Consider the following 21,754-nt stretch of genomic DNA (forward strand, 5'->3'; position numbering starts at 1 on the left):
TGGGGGCTTAGGCAAGAAATATTATGGGGCCCAGATAGGAATAATTTTGAATTGTATTACTCATTTTCTAACAATTAAAGACCGGTGATGGCAGACAATATTGGCTTAAACATTCATCATTATGATACAGAAATAGACAGAAGAGAGACGGAAAAAACGTTCATTTTCACAGGGGCTCATTGGAAGATGAGGGTCCCGGGTAACTGTCCACTTTACCTATGCCTTAAATCGTCTCGTGTCAACTATTTTTTCAACATTGCACACACAGCACATCCCAGCCTGTGAATTTTGTAGTCTGTCGTTTTCTAAAATCGAGTGTCTCAATTTTTTACAGAATTTATGTTGATTACTTTTTATCTTAGCATATTATTGGTTAAATATCAACTTAAAACAAGCATTGGCATAGCCTATAGGTCTCGCTTTTGGGACCTTATAAGTATTTAGTTATGCTTCACCTCCCGTCTGGTGACTTCCGAACAATGCTGATTGCTATCCTATATTATTAACTTATAGTTGGCGCAGTTATTCCCACTACCCAAGAATTTGATTTGCTTGATGGTATATTGATTTCATGCATGTTGAGTCGGTGCAGCAGACGCTTCTTTTCATTTGCCTGGCTGAGTGAAGTGTAAATTTTTTTGGTGTGAGGGAGCGGCAAAATAGCTGACAGCCTGTTTCCGCGCTGCCCAGTAAAAATGCCTTTTTGAATGAGCCAGCTCGTCGCTACATGCTTATGCTTCTATTTTTTTTTAACCTTGTGAACTGCCTGCTGGGATACACGAGGTGTTTCTTTAATTTCTCCTATTGTAGAAATCCTTGTGTAGCTCCCGAGGTTTTTTTTTTTTTGTCATATTACCCAATCACTTATTTGCGGTGGAACAAACGAAGACTGGAGTCCATAAACAAAGAAAATGTCACGGCAGCTTGTGTAAAGAATTCCCCTTGCCTTGATTAGTTAAGTTATTTATTATGTCCGTAAGTAAACTCCTAATACAGCCAATCAGGAGTACGGGTGCAGGGATGTACAGCCCTCTCTGCGATGACGTCACCTGCCGCTCAGACAACAATGACACAAAGACGGAACCAACACCAGGACCCAAAACCAGACAGAATGGGAGGAAAAACATCTTCCCGCTCCTGCCTTTGTGACCTCTGACACTGTGCCATGCCCGGGGTTCCAAACAAAGAACAGCTACTACTACCCTTGGCTATCCTAATTGCAAATGTCACATAGTGCAATCATTAGCTAGCACCGGGAGGCATTCCACTGCCGTTTGCCTTTACGTCACGTACTTACAATGGGAGTACCCAGAGATTTAAGTAGTATGGAAACACAGTTGGGGGGGTGGCTCCTCTCAAAGGTGCGTGGTCGATATCATTAGGTCGTGGCTTAAAAAGTAAGCTAAAAATCTGTGCTGAGCATAGAGTGCCCCCCACCCACCCTCCACTGGTAATTTGCTGCTTCTGTCCTTGCATCCAGATATATAATACAACAAGTAAAATTACGCCTGCATGCCAGGACTATTGGCTTTGCCAATGGTTGTTAGTTGCATAAGCTACAAGGCAACAACTATGTGTTTGTTGTATATATCATTGAAAATGCTTCAGTTTTGAAACAATGAGACTGTGAAAGAACTATAACGAGTCTTTTTGAAGTTATCTCAAAGGCAGTGAAGGGTGGTAGCGCTGCAGAGTTAAGATTTATTTTTAAATAGATGGCAGAAATGAAGAGCCCGTTAGGAACTCGTCTCAGCACCTGCTTTTTAGAACTGCCGGTGCTGAGCACTGGCAGGACCCAGCCCACTTAAAACCCTGGCAGTACTTTCACATTGCATCAGGGCATGACTTTACATCTGCAGTCCCATGCTTTGCAGTTAAGAAGGTGTTACATTTAACACACAATTATTGAATATTCATAAACAGATCCTCGTGAGGTGTAGTAAGCTCTAGAAAAATGCAATTTCAATATATTTTTTGATAAAAAGATTTCATTTAATTTTTACAGAGAGACTATAACAAGACACACATTTAGCATATCGGAAAGACGATACAGCACAGTACGGGCTGTCAAGTAACATGGTATTATAGCACAAATCAACAACAGCTCATACATCCCTAAGCGTGACCCTAGGTTAATTGACTAAGCCATTTCCCCTATACTCAACCATGCTTCAGGGGACAAACCCGGGCTTCATTGTACGGTTTCTCCTCCTGTGTACACCAGTCCACCCACCATTACCACTGCAAGAGTGTAGGAAGGGCAGGGTTTTTCCAGCAAGTGGCAATATCTCGTTTGGCGACCATAAGGCCATTCCCAAAAACGCTGGATCAGTCCTAGTTCCCCCGGAGCCTCAAGGACTCCCAACAAGAGCATTAAGGGGGAACTCCCACCCCAGTACTTCTGTCAACTCTCCCACCACCGCTGACCAGACTTCTTGAATCTTCGGGCATAACAATACCATATGATAACTAGCAATGGCATAGCCAATAGGTCTCGCCTTTGGGACCTTGTAAGTGTTTAGCCATGCAACAGTCATGCAATAATGACTATAAAAGTCATTATTGTTATTATAATCACACAGACCCCGTTGCATTTAACTCGTTTTGCTTCTTGCAGTCAGAATAGAATATTTGTAGCAGATAGGATGCAATCTAATGATCTCTGGTTGAGAACTGGTCCTGTTAATCTAGTTGCAGTTTCCCTATTACTGTAGAGGTGGCAGGGCACCTGTGCACTTCAAAGCTAAGCCTCTAGAAGTTTCTCCCCCACTTCAAAGGCAGAACAGGGTGTAAATATTGGACCTCAGACACCAACCTTTCAATAACAAGTCTGTACTTCTGGATACACTGCCAGGAAGAAGGACTGCTGTACCACTCTGCTGGACTTCTGCTCTTAAGGACTGCTGCCTTGCTGTGCTGACCTCACGCCTGCTGCCCTCTCGCCTGGGTAAGAAGCACTGGACCTGCATCTGTTGAACAAAGAACCCTTAAATGATTTTAAAGACTGACCTCCTGATTTGAAGCCCCAGGGACATACCAGGCTTCCAACAACCTTCCACCTGCACCTGGACTCTGCCATTTGTGTGTCTACCATGCCAAGTAGTGCCTCCCCAGTCCTGGACCCAGGGAACTGCGCTTAAGGTGCTCGGCCAGCCTCTGTGGATCCAGCAGAGCCAACGCATCTCCTCTGCTGCGCTTTGCAAATCTGAGCAGAACTGATGCATCACCGCTGCTGCGTGGATGAGAACCGTTGCAAAGACCCACATCACCTCTGCAGCTTTCTCGAAATTGCTGCTGCTCGACGCATCATCGGTGCAGGCCCTCGCTTCCCTTGTCGATGGACTCCACATCACAGTCTCACAGCACCTCGGAACCAATGCATCACCTACACTGTGCAATGTAGCCTCAGTGCTGGACTTCGCATCGAAAACCCTCATCAATGAGATCTTCGATGATGATGCAGTACCTCGCATCGCAGCCTCTCCAAAACTGACGCATCGCTCCGTCTGTGGGACACATTTTCGAAGCGGATCCTTGCAATGCTCCGCAAACCAGGATTTAAGATACTTTGTTCAGCGAGCCTAAAGGGGGCCCTGTAGCCGGGCCATGCTCCACCACAGTCAGTCTGAACCTGTGACTTTATCCTGGCCTGGCACAACCAGATATCCACAGTTGGCGCTTTCTGCTTTTTGCCACTATCTTTACTAAAATCTTTCAAATTAAATATCTTCGGTTCTCCTGATTGGATTTTTGTTTTTATTGTCTTGTTTTATTTATTAAAACATACTCTATGTTTCTAATCTGGTGTGGGATCCTCTGTGAGTGGTAATTTCACTTTATTGCTATTTGAATTGTTGCTTAAATACTTTACACTTTGTCTCGAAGTTAAGCCTGACTGCTCTCAGCCAAGCTACAAGAGGGCTGTGCAAAGGTTAATTTTGGGTTGGCTTGTGCCTCACCCAAACAAGGATTGTGGATGCTGCTTCATCAGGGCTGACACCCCAGTCAGACACAGCCCATTTCTTACACTGGGCTCACATCCCAGTCAACCAACAACCCCATTTCTTACAATTTATTATTAATAATTCTGAAATAATATAAACTATTCATATAAAACTCCAAATAAAAATATCTGAACGATATAAAATCAATTAATATGTTGAAATGTCTAAACAAATAATAGAATACAATTGAATGCAAATTAAATCAAAGCTCACAAGTATCATATTTAGAAACATTAGAAATAATCAAATAATACTTAGAGTGCAATATCTGAAGTCGTTGAAAAAAATGGTACTTCAAAACCCACAAGCACCAGCTCCATGTAATACAAATCGTAAACAATGCTAAATATATCTAATCACAAAACACAACCCTCCCAAAAATACATATCAAATCCTTTTATTCCCTACAAAACCTGAAAATATATATTTTTTTAAATACTCCCAGAAAACTGCAACATCACCAAGGAAAAAGATAAAAACAAAATGATATATGAAATGTACATAATATATTAAATATAATGTCAAATATTAAAATACAACACCATAATTAATTTTACTTTGCTAAAACCTTTTCAAAACATACCATTTAATTTAAGAATATTATATTATCTTTTAAGATTTGAAAAATGTATTATAGAGTATTATATATCAACTATCACACAGTAAAACACTGGATTTCTATGAAGTCAGATGTACTATTCTCTCTCAAGCCTAAGTAACATTGGAAAATGTGTTGAACTTCCATTCCAACCTAATCAATGTAGAGAAAACTATTGGATCTACCCTTGCATCTATAGAATCAGACTCTCCTTTGGACCCGGTCCCTCCGGATATCCTGGACCAAGTTGGCATTTCCCTATTATCCTCTCACTTGAACATCCTTAATCACTCACTAGAAACTGGGCATATTCCTCAAATATGGAAACATAAAATAGTGAAGCCGGTTTGACGGCAAATTCCGATCTGGCTGATCCCTAAAGACCCATCTCTTTGCTCCCAGTAGTGAGTAAACTACTAGAAAAGCATGTAAATAAACATCTGTCCAGCTTTTTGGAAGGTCCTGATGTTTTCAACCCCACTCAGACGGGCTTTAGACCTGGTTATAGTACGGAGACCGCACTGCTGGCAGCCACCGAAGAACTTTGCTCCATTCTCGATCAAGGCGGCTCAGCGACAATAATAATGTTTGACCAAAGTGCAGCCTTTGACACGGTCTCACCCCATCCTCATTCAAAGGATGTTGGTTGTAGGCATAACATGGGATAAAATTAAGTGGCTGGAAGCTTTCCTAGCTAATAGGAGCATCCAAGTATGCGAAGACTCATCCTTCTCTTCCATTTTTTCCAATCCTGCCGCACATGCCGCCTTGGAAAAGGATACAGGGAGACCATACCTGCCACCTTTGTGGAACAGGAAATGAGGACCTTGTGCATGTCATCTGCATCTGCCCTAGTCTAAAGGACATAAGACGCACTTTAGTTCGCCCAATATTCAAACAGAGTGGCACCAGGACCTGCAGGTGGGCAGTAAAGTTATGCTTCAATCCTGCAGAAACTCAGTTAAATTGCAGACGTACAAAGTTCTTTGATAAAGTAGAAGAGAGACTTAAATACAAGCAACCAAGTGAACAGTGAACAAAAAAAAACAGTATTGATCATTTAAACCCAAACGTTGGGTAACATTTAATTGGCACCTTCAATCCATGTCCGTGTTTACATCCAGAAGCACAGGCATTTTAAATCTGATATGACTTTTAAATTTCCAACTTGACATCAGAACAGAGAACTGGGTGCGATCTCCCACTCATATCAGGGAATAGGCCCACTTATCATTCAGAACTTTCTCACCGCATATGCTCCAGGAATGTCTCTTCGATCAAGTGATTAGGGACTACTTGCCATTTTGAAGATAAAAAAAATGAGGAGTGGAGGCCGCTCCTTCACATTCCTTATGCCCATGATCTGGAATGCTCTCCCAACCTCTCTCAGATGTCAGCATTCGGAAGTTTGCTTCAGGAAACTTCTAAAAGCTCACCTCTTCTAGAGTGGTTTGAGGTAATTGGTCTCTGCACAACACCGTGGTGGGTTTGTTTGCAGTCAGCGCGGGGAGAGGTCTGTTTGGTAGCACTGCGCTATATAAAGACAGATGATTTGAATTGAATTGAGACGTAAGGAAACATTAATTTTCCTTTAAAAATCAAATACTTGATTTACATATTTGCAAAATGACTTAATCAATTTAAAATTCATACATCAAGACATTTAAAAATATACATTTTAAAACATTTCCCACCCCATTCTTCTACAAACGTAATACCCACAAAAGCTATATGAATGCCAAAAAAATGTAATTTAAATACTTGAATTATGTTACGAAATAACACAATAAATGCCATAAATGCTACTATAATCCAGCCCAAAAAGTAAAAATATTTCTATTTAAAAGTAAACATATAACTGTAATATATATGGGGAAAAAACTTACAAACATAAAGAAAAAAATTACAATCAAGGATATGAAAGAAAACAATATTATATACATTGATACATTAAGCAAAGTAAAAAGAATGATATTATTACCTGTGATAATATTTCCCCCAATTTTCTGAACAGGATCTGGACATCACAATATGTTTTTTCACAGTATTATTGCCCAGTGATATTCCTGAACGAATTTTAACGTGCAACACCCTTACACAGTGCAGATGCGTGTACTGAACATTATAATCTATGCTTGAGTAGGTTATAGACCAAATTATTGAAATCTAGAAAAATACTTCCAAACAGAGAGTAATAATTCAGAACCTGTACTTTTTTACACTTTTGTTTTGAAATGAACATTCTGCACATTATTTCTTGCTAGACCTTAAAATGTAGAGTGTTTCATGTGCGTTTTTCTGAATGAAGAGAAAAGAGTATTTTTCAGTCAGTATTTCTCTCTTGATATAGAATGACCTCAGGTAGTTTTGATGGGGGGTTTAATTAGGTGATTTTTAAGCCTGGCCAGTCCTCACACCCTGTGGAGGCTAACTTTACACTAACTCACTTGCACAAAAGGTAATGGGAGGAATGCATGCAGATAGTCTAACCGCTGACAATCACTCGGGTATCATTCCAACTCATCGGTTTTTCGACTATGTGCCATTCTAAACAAAGACTCATCCTATGCAAATCAATACTGACCTTGCTCATCAGAACAGTCCATTCCAAACTGTTAGGCAAGGCCCCTCCAGAAGGGAACACCATCACTGGCCACTTAGGGTGTTTCATCGATCACACAAAAGGTGATGGAAGGAATGCTTTCAATAGGTCTAACAACTGATAGTCCGTCAGGGTAATATTCCAACCCATTGCTCTATATTGAAAGGCTCTCATTGACTTCAGAACATTATTCAAAAGTGTTAAGTTTGGAGGCATGAAGTTCTTACTATTTTTGCACGAAGGGGGTTATAAGCAAATGAGCAATGTATAAACCAAAATACCCATGTAGTAAATGTGAGATGAATTTAAGTCACTCAACAACTGCATGACCTCATGAAGTCAACTAATATTGTTAAATACCTGTACAATGGTTAAAAAGTAGACATTAAGTGGATATCTGAGATGCTGTAGGTGCAATAATGTAAATCTAAGAACACATTAATGCATGATCATCCTTACATGATGCAACTGTTAGATCTGGTAAAATAGTAAACATTTGGAATTCTGTTTTAAATAAATAACAGCGGGCCTATTCACAGAACTAATCTGAGATAAAATCCTAAACTTACTACTTTTGGTATTTACAGAAGGCATTTAGTAGTCATAAAGTTAGGATTTTGTCTCAGTTTAGTAGTAGTAAAGTTAGGAGTCCTAACTTTACTGCTACTAAATGCCTTCTGTGAATACCAAAAGTAGTAAGTTTAGGATTTTATCTCAGATTAGATCTGTGAATTGGCTCCATCATTTTAATCTAATATGACCTGATTTGATGGATTACCTGAGTAGATATAAAAGAGACAAAACCATTGGATAACATGTGCTTTTCCACTGAATGTGGACAAGTCTATATCATCACAAAAACTGTATATAATATTAAGCTGGTTACCATTTGATTTTGTTCCCCACATATTAAGTGTGACCTAAAGGAGAAGAAAAGCTTTTTCGGAGCAAGAAGAGACTACTGGGACTTTTTCAGTTTACGCTTCAGCAACATTAAAGAAGGACATAAGGGAATTGAGTTTGTCAACTCGGTAACAGAGGTAAAAGTCCATTATTTGTCATTTACTTCCCTTTCATTCCATGTCTGTCATATTTTAGCAAGAGTCATTGTTGCAACTGATATGTGGTACATCATAGCTATCATAAGACATCTAAAGGAGTTTATCCTAGAACATTTTCTATGGTGCAAGGGCCTCCAGAAGCAAAATTAAAAGAGAGGAGTGTAAAAGACAGGAGACAATAATTGCATCAAGTGCCTGTGTATAGTGTCCACCCTTTGACCATGAATAATACAACACAACCACACGCTTATCATAAAGATAACTTCTAATTGAAGATTCATCCACATCCAGCTGTGTGTCAAAGTTCTGGTGCAATACTGCACCCTTATTCCCTTGGCATGGATGATAGGTCAGTGGGTATGGATCCTGCATATTGACTACAGAATATTGTGGGACAAAATATTAACAAGTATGTATAGGTTTTCTATACCTAACACTATATCAAGATATATAGTTAAAAATAATAAATCTATACTTCTCCATATGCCCCTACTTTTCGATAATCTGTCCCTCGATATATTGTTCACGATATTAGTGTGCCAGAATGTTTTCGATAGTCCATACCACGATCGTGTGGTAAGTGATAACAAGAACATTGTCTATACTTATAATACCAAGAGATTTGAGTTCATATCAGCAGACACCAGCGTGTGAATTTCCTTGCTCTGTTGTCTACAAATAAGTTTGGTTAGAGAACTTTATGGTCTCATTCCAAGTCAATTAGGCACAATCATGTTTTTCATCCAGTTTTGCCCATTACAGAATTAGCTGACTCCCAATTTTTGCTCTAGTGTTTTCCCCTGGAGGAAACTGGGCTTGGAAAATTGTGTGGTAGTGGCAATAATGTGCAAAACATTATCACAAATACAATTTTCGCACATCAGTCTGCTGTAGGGCCTCATTATGAGTCTGGCAGTCCCCAGACCGACAACCTCATGGTGGCGTTCTCTTGTCTGCCCTATTATGACTAGGGTGGTGGGGCTGCAAGGGAACTGCTATTCCCTAGCAGTTGCGCGGTCATCCTGAACCCTCAATATGCTTGGCAGGCTGCTGCAGCCCCGCCAAGCATATTACAAGTTTCCTCACCGCTACACTTTTCATGGTGGTGCGACCTCCATGAAAAGTGTGGCGTGTGGAAACATAGGGAGCCCTACAGAGCCCCCTTGTGCCTCATGTCTTTTGGATGCACACATGGGGGCACAACATGTGCCCACCTTATGTGCATGCACAGCAGTACCTGCATGGCATGGACTGCAGCAGTCCATGCCGTGCAGGTACTGCCACTGATGTTCTCATTGCGGTGCCTATTTCATAAGCACAGCTCTGGGATCACCAAAGAACAGCCCGCCAGACAGGACAAAAATCCTAATCTGGTGGGCGGTTCAAACATGGGTTTGGCGGTGCTGGAGTGGAGTGGTCCCACTCCCGCACCGCCAAACTCATAATAAGACCCTTAATCTCTGTAACAGGAAGTAGTGGACACAATAACCGACCTGAGACGCTGTGCAAACAATATCTGAACCGTGATGATTTTCAACCTGTTACTACTACACTAATTGTAATGAGGACTTCCACCACCCCCCAATATGAGAGGAAACACATGTCTTAGATTACAAATCCGGAGGAGAGTCTTTCTGGATGAGTGTTGCAGGTATAAAGATTTTGCCTTCATGGCACCTCTTGAAAGGGTTTTTGTCGTAGACTGGCACCTCATGGGCTCCCATCACTGTGGATGGAAAAAGTTGAGCTAAGTGACTTACATCTATGGTACGGCTCAAATAATCCACTTCAGTATGATGTGTTTCTTTCAATCAAAATATGGTATGATTATCTATGGGGTGTTTTCGGGTGGCTTAATGTTGTGTGGTAGCTTATGACGTGTCAGAAGTGTGTTATTTCAAAACACTTTTTCAACATCAAAGGCATCCTTACAGTTTGGTGGTAAAGGGAATTCCTTTTTTTGGAAAGAAAGTTGTAAATCTTCTGTTGCAAGACTTCTTTGTGTAGTAAACCTTCCAGTGCAAGACTTATTTGGCATTGGAATTGGATTGTTAGGCAGGATTATTTCTGCTATATGTATAGTATATTCTTAATGGGAATCAGAAAAAAACATTGGATCAGGAGACTCTTGTGGCAGAAATGCTACTGCAACACTACATCCACGGCACACGTAAATCTTCCAGAAGTTTCTTAATTTTCTCCGGTAAGCTTACTTTGAAGTGATGTTTTTTTAAGTAAATTGTTGTAATCCTACCTCTTATGTAGTCTTTCAACTGTCAGGTGATATTCCTGCTGCCTCTCTTTAAAAGCTACACAATTAGTTGTTTTGGGAACATTTTCATACACAACATGAACTCACACTTAGTGGCCTCACTTCCTATACGAAAAATCAATGTTCAACTGATCCTTTCTACCCCCCAACCCATCTCCTGTTCAACAGGTAGTAAAATAAAGGAATAAAGCTGTTTCTGCTATTTTATCTGCTATTTTATTTTATAAATATATCTTACATTTTAATACTGTAGGTATATCATTTAGTTATATTATTGTTATGTTTTGTTATTTTTATGTTATGTTATACTATTTTATGTGGCTCTTCTATACCATGTTATGTTATATCAGTTTATGCAATGTTGGTTTGGTGATTATGTTAAACAATCTGCTTACACACCGTTAAGATGAGACAGCAGAGTTCAAAGTACATCCTTGGCATTCGTTCTAGTTCTTCAAAGATTTAAAGAATATTTGAAAGCCATTTGCTGCATCAATAAGATAGCTTTGTTATCTTTGTTTCTATAGTGACTATAACTGTCCTTTTGAGCCATTAAGAACAGTTCAGGGGTTCCTTAGGCCCACTTCTTTTAGCCAGTTGTCCTCTGTTCTTCTATGCAGTAGGAGGGAGGTAGTAGAATCTAATTGTCCACTGAGGAGATAGCTGTGTTATTTGTGGTTGAGGAATTTAATTCATAATTCTTGAAAAAACAACCTGGTTATGCAAAGTGTTCTGGCACACACACCTTTAGCTCTCCTCCTCTATGCTCATTTTGCTGGCTTCCATTGGCTAAAGTTGTTGTGCTGTGGGTGGGGCAGGCGCATGACTTTGGTATTTTGCCTGCATCGGAGGATGGGCATGGAGGATTATTTGCAACACATTTGCAGAGTTAATATGTGAGGGACAAGCTGATCAAGTTGATCATAGACAATATGTCTTGCCATTTTTGGGGAGTAGACAGCCTAGATGAACATAACTCTTGGCATGCACAGAAGGAATAAACAGGATTTCAAAGTGAAATGATAAGTGTTATGATTCATTGTCTTGCGTTTCATTGCACTATGGAGAAGTGGGTGGTGGGCCGAGTACAATCTAGCCTCACTTACGTTTGGAAATGAAATGAAAGAAAGAAGCATTTATAAAGTGCATGGCTACCCATAGGCCCCCCAGCGCTAAGAACCAATAACCAGAGGAGCAGACTGATTAACCAGTTGGGAATAGATACATCTTTAGAAGTCTCCGAAAGGGAAGATATTCCTCCTCCATACGGATAAATTCTGGGAGGGTGTTCCAAGCTCTGGAGGCAACATAGGAGAAACAACGGCCTCCACTTCTGGACTTGAAAATTCTAGGAACCTTGGCCAGGCGTTTATTTCCGGAGCGAAGGAACCATCTGGGACAGTATGGGGAAACTATCCTCCGAAGGATTAGTGGGCCCTTAGCAGCCATGATCTTGTGAGTAACACAGAGGGCCTTAAATTTGATCCTTTCTGCAATAGGAAGCCAATGCAGCTGTCTAATTGCTCCTCTAGCTGATTCTCTCCGCGGAATTTGCAGGAGAATTCTTGCCGCACAATTCTGAACCTTCTGAAGTATGCTTATTGTTGATTGAGGGACTCCCAAATAGAGGGCATTAGCATAATCCAGACGTGACAGAATTAATGCTTGGAGAAGCAGTTTTTTTGCCTTGAATGGAAGAAGAGGCAAGATTTTCCGCGCTGTTTTCAGTATCCCGAAACAGCACCCAGCTACCTTTTTAGCCTGTATCTTCATGGCAAGTTTGGCATCAAGCCAAACTCCTAGGCTCTTAATGTGATTTTTAGGTGTAGGCGTGTTTCCCATACAGCTAGGCCACGCGAGAAGCAGGCTTGGAGGCAGAGGTCTACCCAACAGCATAAGATCAGTTTTTGCTCCATTTAACTGAAGACACAACTGTTTCATCCAGACTGATATTTCCTCCAGACATCTGGAGAGATTGCTTCCAGGCTGTTCTGGATCTGTGAGGGAGACTATCAACTGGGTGTCGTCGGCATATGTGACAATTTGAATTCCAAACACCTCCACTATTTTGGCTAATGGACTCATATAGATATTAAAAAGAGTGGGGCTTAGTGAAGAGCCCTGAGGCACTCCACTCTTCAAAGGCATATTCTATTCTTGGAAGTCACGTTATCCTCAAAGACCTGGAATGTACGGCCTTCCAAAAAGGAGACTATCCATCTCAGTGCGGTTCCAGTCACCCTCATCTCATGACATCTGGAGATAAGGATTCGATGGTTAACAGTATCGAAAGCCGCACTAAGATCAAGGAGGATTATTGCAGCTGATCCTCCTGATTCCATGATTTTTCTTGCCTCCTCCACTACCGCAATCAGGGCCGTTTCAGTGCCCTGTAGAGATCTAAAGCCGGTCTGTGTCAGATGCAAGCAATCATGCTCCTCCAAATAGGAGGAGAGAATAGTGTTAACATATTTCTCCGCTATTTTGGCTATTCCTGGGAGCAGGGAAATTGGCCGGTAATTGGCCATTACTTCCGGGTCTGATCCTGGCTTTTTCAGCAGGGCTTTAACCATCGCTTGCTTCCATAATGAGGGAACCCTACCGGCTACCAGTGAAGAATTAATAAGTGTTGCGATGACAGGGGCTACCTCTGAGGCAACCTTACACAACACCGTGGGGGGTGCCTGATCTTTAGGGGAGACTGATTTAAGTTTTAGGTCTCGCCTGGCGAACGCAGCACGAAGCGCTATCGCCAGCGAGATCTATTGTTGCTGACTTGCCTCGGAAGTGGGACAGGAGATGGGCACGCGCAAGGCTTTTGGAGGATTTGAGCCGTGTACGCGCACGTGAACACGCACGTGCACACACGCAATGTGCACATCTCCTGTCCCGCTTCCGACGACATGCCAGCCCCGTTGGAGGTTCCGTGTGGGCTATTGTTGGCGTAAAGTGTAATTCTGAGCAACAAAAGGGCGCCTGACTTCCGGCTTGTTTTTTTAGGTGGGCGTCAGGAGAATGAAGCTCCAGGCGAATTCTATTAAAACAAGGTTTTAAAAGAGGCAATTTTGAGCATGAGAACACCAAAATAACCCAATTTATGGCTGCAAAGGCAATTGACGATTGAAGAGCGCTGGTGCAGGCTGGATCGGAGTCTTACGAAACATTTTCGCTGGCAACTTAACCTATAATATAGTAACATTGAAAGCTTGTTCTTGAGGCAGCTTGGGAAGGCTCTGTGGTCGCACAGCTTCTCTCCCTGGGTTTTGATTTCAAGCGCATTGTGCGTGGCGTATATGTATTTGGATGAGTGCCTGTAAGAGTTACGGGATTGCGTGTGTGCCTTTGTGTGGGTTATCTTGTTTCTATATGTGCCTCTAGTTATTTCGTCTGTATTAATCGTATGTGATTGTGTATCCACACATATCGTGCAGCATATCCATTTGGGCTTTGCCAATGTCCTTGTTAGTATGAGGTCTTGGAATGTACAGGCACTGGCTTTGGGTGTAGTATTTACTAAATCTGAATAAATATGTTTGCATTTTGTAAATGTCTTCCGTTAGGAATGTTTTCGGCGCATGCGCATATGAAGCTCGTCACACTCACCCTGCCTGCTCCTGGTGCACAGATATACTATTGAAAGATTTATCTGATGGCCAGACAGATAAACCGCTTTCCACATTTAGAAGCCCACACTGAGGGGCACGCGCTAAGGTCAGAGGGGCTTCCGGTGGAAATTTGATATTACGGTGCAGTGAGCTGTAGATGAGTAATGGCAGCAGAGGAATGCTGGGTTATTGGTTGGACTAGGAAATGTAATTACGCATGGTATTGGCTAATGAACGTTTTGAGGGGTGGCAGAAAATACACAGCCCCTTTGGCCCTGTGTGCTTGCTTTTCACTTTCACTGTATAAAGATTTTGTACATTGTCACTTAAAAAAACACATGCCCAGCGATAGCTTGGAGGTAATAGCCCGGAAACGAAACTGTAATTAATAATAGTGATCAATTAATAGGATGCCCGTCCTGTAAAATTTATGTTCGCCTTTAAACAACAGTGATGTGTCGGTTTAAGATGGGCACCAATGCCAACTATTTTATGGACATTTCAAATCGCTCTGTCATGATTGTCTTCTGAGACAACGCGCTGTTCCTGCATTGCAGATTACGAGCGTAGGGAATGATATTACAGGAGCAGCACCAGGGTTGTTGGCTGACCTTAGTGCCTGGCTTGAGCTAGGCCTAAACCAACGGCGAGCAGTATCAGTAGAGCAGTGCCGATGAACAAGGGGGGGGGGAATGCATTAAGCAGTTTATCCCCGAAGTATGGGGGCTCCTGTGATGGCAGAAGCTGGACTATTGTTTATTGTTGGCATTCAAAACACGTGCTTTGTTCCCATTCCTTGGCCTCCCTTTTTATTTAGAGATTATTTTTGCGTGCTGTTGACGTTTCACTGTTTTCTCAGCGATGAGGGGGTGCACATTATGTCAAATGTTACAACGGTTCTTCTACTGCCAACACGCACAGGACTTTAAATGGGCCAGGTCCAGCCCTGACAGTAATTAAAGACAAGCATTTGCAATTCAGTAGGTCTCATATTTGCGAGAGTTTCAGCAATTGGCATTGTAAATGACAATGCCTTTTATTTATCTGTTTTAAAAATCAACACATAAATAAAAGACATTGTCATTTACAATTCCAATAGCTCAAACTCTCGCAAATGCGAGACCTATTGCATTGCAAACGCTTGTTCTTCTTCCATCTGAGGATCAAAGGAGGAATTGTCCACTGAAGGAAAGGCAGAGAAGATAGCCTGCACTTTATCATGAAAGAACTCTGCTATATCATAGCATCGTCCTTGTAAATCAGTGTGAGTAGCTGTGGTGCCTGGAGGGGTGATCAAGGATTTAAAAATTTAAAAAATTTCTCGTGGGATATTAGGTGCTTATAAGATTTTTGCTTCATAGTACTTGGATTGTGCTTTGATAATCTCTGATTTGTATAGTTCTAGCGCATCGCGATACACTTGCTTTTTCCCGTGTGAAAAATCTTTCCTCCACTGTCTCTCAAGTTGCTTGCAATTACATTTTTTTTTTGGAATTGCATAGAAGATTATAGGCGAGGGTATTACTTTATTCAGATGGTGTAGGGTTATCCAGAGGGATGCCACCAGAAGGAATCTGCTGGTTCGGGATTGCATGATGTTAGAAGGAGAGGAAGAGGAGTGGGATGTGGACAGAGGAAGAGGATGACTGGGGGAGGAACATCGAGGAGAAGAAGTGGGAGTAGGAAGGGATCCTCATGTTGCATAAATAATACATCAAATTTGTGTCCATGCCCCCTGCATCAGAGATGGGGAGATGATCCATGTGAAGGCTGCTATCTGGATGTCCAAGAGATTGATCCATAATGGTAGCCAGAGAGAGCTGCGGGATAAAAAACCAGAGCCCATTGCTTTTACCTCCATCCCCATCTTGTGGCCATCACGCAGAAACTCCAGGACAGAGTCAGCTGGTTTAAACCCTTTTTTTCAACCTCCATGTTTTTAGTGTTTCTATTTTTTATCTGTCAATCAGTAAGGGCCTTTTTACGAGTTTGGTAGTCCTCCTGTTGGCCCGCCACGCTAACAGGAGGACTGCCAAGCCTGTCGCCCCCTAGATTCAGAGTTGAATCCAGGGTGCAGCAGTTGGCTCACGGCAGTGGTATGTTAGGCTCATAGGAGAACCTAAAATGCAGACCGGCACCATGGGAGCGCCAACTGCACATTCCTGCAGGGTGTGGCATGCCCTATGTCATGTTTGCCACACTGTTCAGGAATGTGGGTGCAATTCCAGGGGGGCGCAACATGTGCCCCCTGCATGTGTCCCCAGGCCAGGAATGGCAGGGGGTCCTGTTAGGCCCCCTTAGTTGTCTCACCGCCACCCTTTTGATGGCGCTCTCACCACCATGAAATGGGCGGTGGACAGGCAACTCCTAGTATGCTAGGTGCTGCTGTAGTGGCACCGCTAGCATTTTACTGCTTCTGACTGCTGCACCACCACTGCCGGATCTTGGATCCCAGTGGACGTGGCGGTCCTGTGGCAGTCCGACCACCACAGGAATAGTGCGGGCGGGCCCGCAGTGGTGAGAGTGGTCAGACCGCTACCATGAGTACGACGATCCTGTGGACCTTTTTACTCTTAATAAGCCCCTACTGTTCAATTAGTGTCAATTTTTTTTAAGTTAACATTACAAATAAATGTGTTTGCCATTTTTAATAAAAATACTGTTTATGCATTATTTTTATGAAATGTTGTTCTAAAAAAAATGTGTTTTTTCTTTACCTTGCAGCTTAAGACTTCTACTGGCAGAGGGCGATCCTTCATCAGATACTGCCTGGCCCACCAACAGCTGGCAGAATCTATTCAGCTGGGGTTCATGGAGATAGGGATAGCAAGGTGCGAATATGGCACTTCCTGGGTGCTGCTTTTTTTGATTTCTGTACTTATAGAAGCTGACAAACTGATGGGCAATTTGGGAATGTTGATGGAGATATAGAGACTAATACATGTACACCATACATGCTTAGAGTGTATTACTGAGTGACACTAAGGGAATGCTCTGCTTCTTATTTAGTGGCAAAAGAACGCTACGCCAGAGAGGGCCAATTCAATTTATTTTAAAATTATCATATAAAAGCAAACCAAGCCTTCCATAATCATAACTGGGCCATTTAAATATCTCCCAAACGTCCACCTAAGCTGACATCCATCACTTCACTTGTCACACAAATACACCACACTAGAGACATAATATCACTGTGCCGTTGTTGGAAAGGCGTTCGCCGGAGGGGGGTTCGATACACGTCTTGCCCACCCCTGCGACCCACCTCTCCCAAGTAGGCCGAGCCAGGCACGCACACCCTGAGATACACTACGAACAGAGTGACACCACACGTATTCTTTGTAGGATGACAGGTTCTTTTATCGATGATTTCAAGGGATCTTTATGATCCAAGATGCAAGCAGTACAGCAGTGGCACATCGTACCACAAATCGGTCGTGGGGAATGGGGGTAGCGGGACAGTCTTTCAAGATAGTGTCTCTGCGAAATACCCTGCGGAAAGCTCACAATCCTCGAGCTGGAGGGTGTCGTGTCTCTGGGCGATCTCTTACCGAGTCGTCCTCAAGGGGAGCGCCGCGAGTCTCTCAGCAGGCACGAGTGGTCGAAGTTCGGGAGCCGCGATTCCGTCAGCAGGGCTCAGTTGGTTCAATAGCTGGGGGCCGCGAGTCACTCAGCAGGCCTAGGTGGTTCAGTGTTCGGGAGCCGCGACCTCGTCCGCAGGGCTCAGATGGTTCAATAGCAAGAGGCCGCGAGTCACTCAGCAGGCCCAGGTGACTTCAGCATTCAGGAGCCGCGACAGCGTCTGCAGGCTCGGATGGTTCCAGGTCTTCTCTGCCCTCATCTCTCTGGCACCCCTTGTTATACTCCGCTGGCTCTTTGAAGTCCGGAGTGCTCGCAGAGAGGGGCCTGGGGTGACGGAGGGGGTTCGGCGGGATTTCCTGCCGCTCACTTCTTTGGTCTTTTCAGGTGGGTCTGGGAGGTACCCCAGACGCTCGGCAGGGGAGGCGCCTGCTCCCCAGGGGCCTGGTGGCCGATTGAGTCCTCCCGGGGAAGGCGTCCCGAGGTGTGACTGGGCTGGCGCCTCTGGGTCTGGCTCGAGGGTTCCCGCTCCCTCGGTTGGACATGCGTGGTAGGTGTTGAGTCTTGTCAGGCCTCTGGCCGGCCCGCGGATCGGGGTGGCTGGGGCGGCCGGAGTCAGAGATGTCGTGTCTTGAGGGTGGTTGCAGGTTGGCGGGATGATGGAGAGGGCAACGCCGCGAGGCCGGTCTCACACGCGTCCCCCCCAGCTGAAAGGCGTGGAGAACTACCCATCCACTGGGGGGTTCTCCTCGCCGAAGCGGAAGAACCGGGACAGGCCGTCGGCGTTGGCATGATCCGTCCCGGGGCGATGTTCGACCGTGAAATCCATCCCTTGGAGAGAGATGGACCATCGTAGTAGCCTGGGGTTCTCCCCCCTCATCTGCATTAGCCACCGCAAGGGCCGGTGGTCCGTCTGTACCCGAAAATGGGTCCCGAACAAGTAGGGCCGTAGTTTCTTGAGGGCCCAGACTACGGCAAAGGTCTCTCGTTCTATAGTACTCCAACGCTGCTCTCGCGGCAGCAGCCTTCGGCTGATGAAGGCTATGGGCTGATCAATGCCCTTGTCGTCGAACTGCGAGAGCACGGCCCCGATGCCGTGTTCGGATGCGTCGGTCTGGACCACAAACTCTTGGGAGTAGTCGGGGGCCTTGAGTACAGGGGCGGTGCACATGACGGTTTTCAAGGCGTCGAACGCCTGCTGGCACGGGGGGGTCCACTGCACCTTCTTCGGGAGCTTTTTGGAGGTCAACTCTGTGAGGGTCCGCGATACTACCATAATTTTTAATGAACCTCCGGTAGTACCCCGTAAGGCCCAGGAAGGCCCGAACCTCTGTCTGCGTGGTGGGGGGCTCCCAGGACTTGATGGCGTCGATCTTCGGCTGGAGAGGGGCGACTTGGCCGCTGCCCACCTGATGGCCCAGGTAGACCACGGAGCCTTGCCCGAGCTGGCATTTGCTGGCTTTCACTGTTAGGCCAGCTTGGCGCAGGGCCATTAGTACTTGTCGGAGGTGCTGGAGATGCTCGTGCCATTGAGAGCTGAATACGGCGATGTCGTCAAGGTACGCTGCGCTGAACTCCTCGAGTCCGGTCAGGACCTTGTTCACCAACCGCTGGAACGTGGCTGGGGCATTTTTCATCCCGAACGGCATGACCCTGAAGCGGTAGTGGCCATCTGGCGTGGAGAAGGCAGAGCGCTCTTTCGCTCCCTCCGTGAGAGCAATCTGCCAGTATCCGCAGGTCAGGTCGAAAGTGCTGAGGAACCGGGCGGCCCCCAGGCGGTCGATGAGCTCGTCGGCTCGGGGAATAGGGTGAGCGTCTGCGCGGGTGACCGCATTGAGCCCCCGATAGTCCACACAGAATCTTAGTTCGGGGGCGACCCCTGGGGAAGCCGCCTTCGGGACCAGAACCACCGGGCTGGCCCAGGGGCTGTCGGAGGGTTCGATCACTCCCAGGCTGAGCATCTTCTGTACCTCGGTCTTGATGCAGGTGCGGACCCGGTCAGGTACCCGGTAGGCTCGGTGTCTCACAGGCAGGCTGTCGCCGGTGTCCACGTCGTGGACACACCAGTCGGTAACCCTGGGAATGAGGGAGAAGAGGTCTGCGAATTGTCTGAGCAGCTGGCGGCAGTCGTCGGACTGCTGGGGAGTGAGGGTGGTCGACAGTTTCACTCCCTCCACGGAACCATCCAGTTCTTTAGCGCACAGGAGGTCGGGCAGGGGTTCGGTGTCTTCTTCCGCCCCATCATCGGTGGCCAGTAGCAAACTTAATTCCGTCCTTACAAAGTGGGGCTTGAGACGGTTCACGTGGAGGACCCGGAGGGGGTTCCGTGGGGACTGTACGTCGACCAGATACGTGACCTGGCTCTTCCGCTCGACCACCTTGAAGGGACCAGTCCATTTGTCTTGTAAGGCGCAGGGTTTCACCGGAGCCATGACCCAAACCTGCTGGCCCGGCTGGAACTCGACCAGGGTTGCGTTCTGGTCATACCAGCGCTTCATTTCTGCTTGGCTGGCCTCGAGGTTAGACTCTGCGAGTTCTCTGAACTTCCTCGTCTGGTTGCGGAGCGCCAGGATGTAGCGGAACACGTCAGGGGGTGACCCCGGGGGCTTGTCTCCCAGCCCTCTTTGACCAGGCTCAGGGGCCCTCGGACGGGATGTCCGTACAGCAGTTCGAAGGGGCTGAACCCCAGAGACTTTTGGGGGACTTCTCGGTATGCGAACAGGAGGCAAGGGAGGAGGACGTCCCATTTCCGGCGCAGGGGCTCTTCGAGGCCCAGGATCATTCCCTTCAGGGTTCGGTTGAAGCGTTCCACTAGGCCGTTGCCCTGGGGGTGGTAGGGGGTCGTGAACTTATACGTGACTCCGCACTGCTGCCACAGGGACTTCATGTAGCGGGATATAAAGTTAGTGCCGCGATCACTCACAACCTCGCGGGGAAATCCGACACGGGAGAAGATCCCCATGAGAGCCCGGCCCACCACGGGAGCCGTCACGGTGCGGAGGGGGATGGCCTCGGGGTAGCGGGTGGCATGGTCCACCAGGACAAGGATGAATCTGTGGCCCTGGGCGGTCTTCGGCTCCAGGGGTCCCACGATGTCGATGCCGACCCGCTCGAACGGGGTACTCACAACGGGGAACGGTTGTAAGGGAGCTTTGCGTTTTCCGCCACTCTTCCCACTGCCCTGGCACGTGAGGCAGGATTTGCAGTGTACTTCTACATTCGCTCGCATCTGGGGCCAATAGAAGTGGGTAACCACTCGCTGATATGTCTTGTCTTGGCCTAAGTGTCCTGCCAAGGGTACATCGTGGGCCAGGCCCAGGAGGAGGCTCCGGAACCGCAGGGGTACTACCAGTACCCGTGCTGCGCCTAGCTCGGCGGTCTTTTGCTCGCTGTATAGGAGGCCATTGTCCCAATAGATCCAATGGGTTCCGGTTCGGTCACCGGCGGCCTGGGCTTTGGCTTGTTGTCTAAGTCCCTCGAGGGAGGGGCAGGTGGCCTGTTCCTGGCAGAACTCTTCGCGGGAGGGCCCCCCTTCACAGCGCCACTGGGCCATCTCGGGCATTTCTTCGAGCTCCGTCAGGGACTCTGGGGCGGAAGGTTCCGGTCCTTCCCCTGGGTTAGTGTCTCCTTCTCCCTCGGAAGGAGGGTTGTACGCTTCTGGTAGGGGGTCTCTGCTCTCGGGGATAGTGTTCGGTAAGAGGGCTTCACCGCCCTTGGGGAGAGGCAATCGTGCGGTCATGGAGCGCGTGGTGGCGCAGACCCATTCTGGTAGGCCCATCATCTCTAGGTGGGCTCTTCGTTCTACTTGCCCCCACGGGGAACTCTCCAGGTCGTTGCCCAGGAGGCAGTCTACGGGCTGCGAGGTCCGGACCGCTACCTTCAGTTCTCCGGAGACCCCTCCCCACTCGAAGGGCACCAGCGCCATCTGGCAGAGGCTCTCAGAATTGTCGGAGGATACGACCGGACAGAAGGCCCCGGTTAGGATTTGGTCTTCTGAAATTAGGCTGCGGTGGACCGCGGTGACACTCGCCCCGGT

At 45.8% G+C, this 21,754-nt stretch overlaps 1 protein-coding gene across 4 annotated transcripts in view; it reads left to right on the forward strand.

Annotated features, from left to right (window-relative positions):
• LOC146859332 (uncharacterized) overlaps window positions 1-21,754 on the forward strand; it is a 497,958-nt gene that overhangs the window by 387,544 nt on the left and 88,660 nt on the right. For all 4 annotated transcript variants that reach the window (XM_085650008.1, XM_085650007.1, XM_085650010.1 and 1 more), the window contains 2 exons: window positions 8,119-8,244; window positions 16,867-16,973. In XM_085650008.1, the coding sequence (XP_085506134.1) occupies window positions 8,119-8,244; window positions 16,867-16,973 (233 nt within the window). The remainder of the gene's footprint in view (window positions 1-8,118; window positions 8,245-16,866; window positions 16,974-21,754) is intronic.

This window comes from Triturus cristatus, chromosome 3_2 (assembly GCF_964204655.1).
Source record: "Triturus cristatus chromosome 3_2, aTriCri1.1, whole genome shotgun sequence".
NCBI classification, from domain to species: domain Eukaryota; kingdom Metazoa; phylum Chordata; class Amphibia; order Caudata; family Salamandridae; genus Triturus; species Triturus cristatus.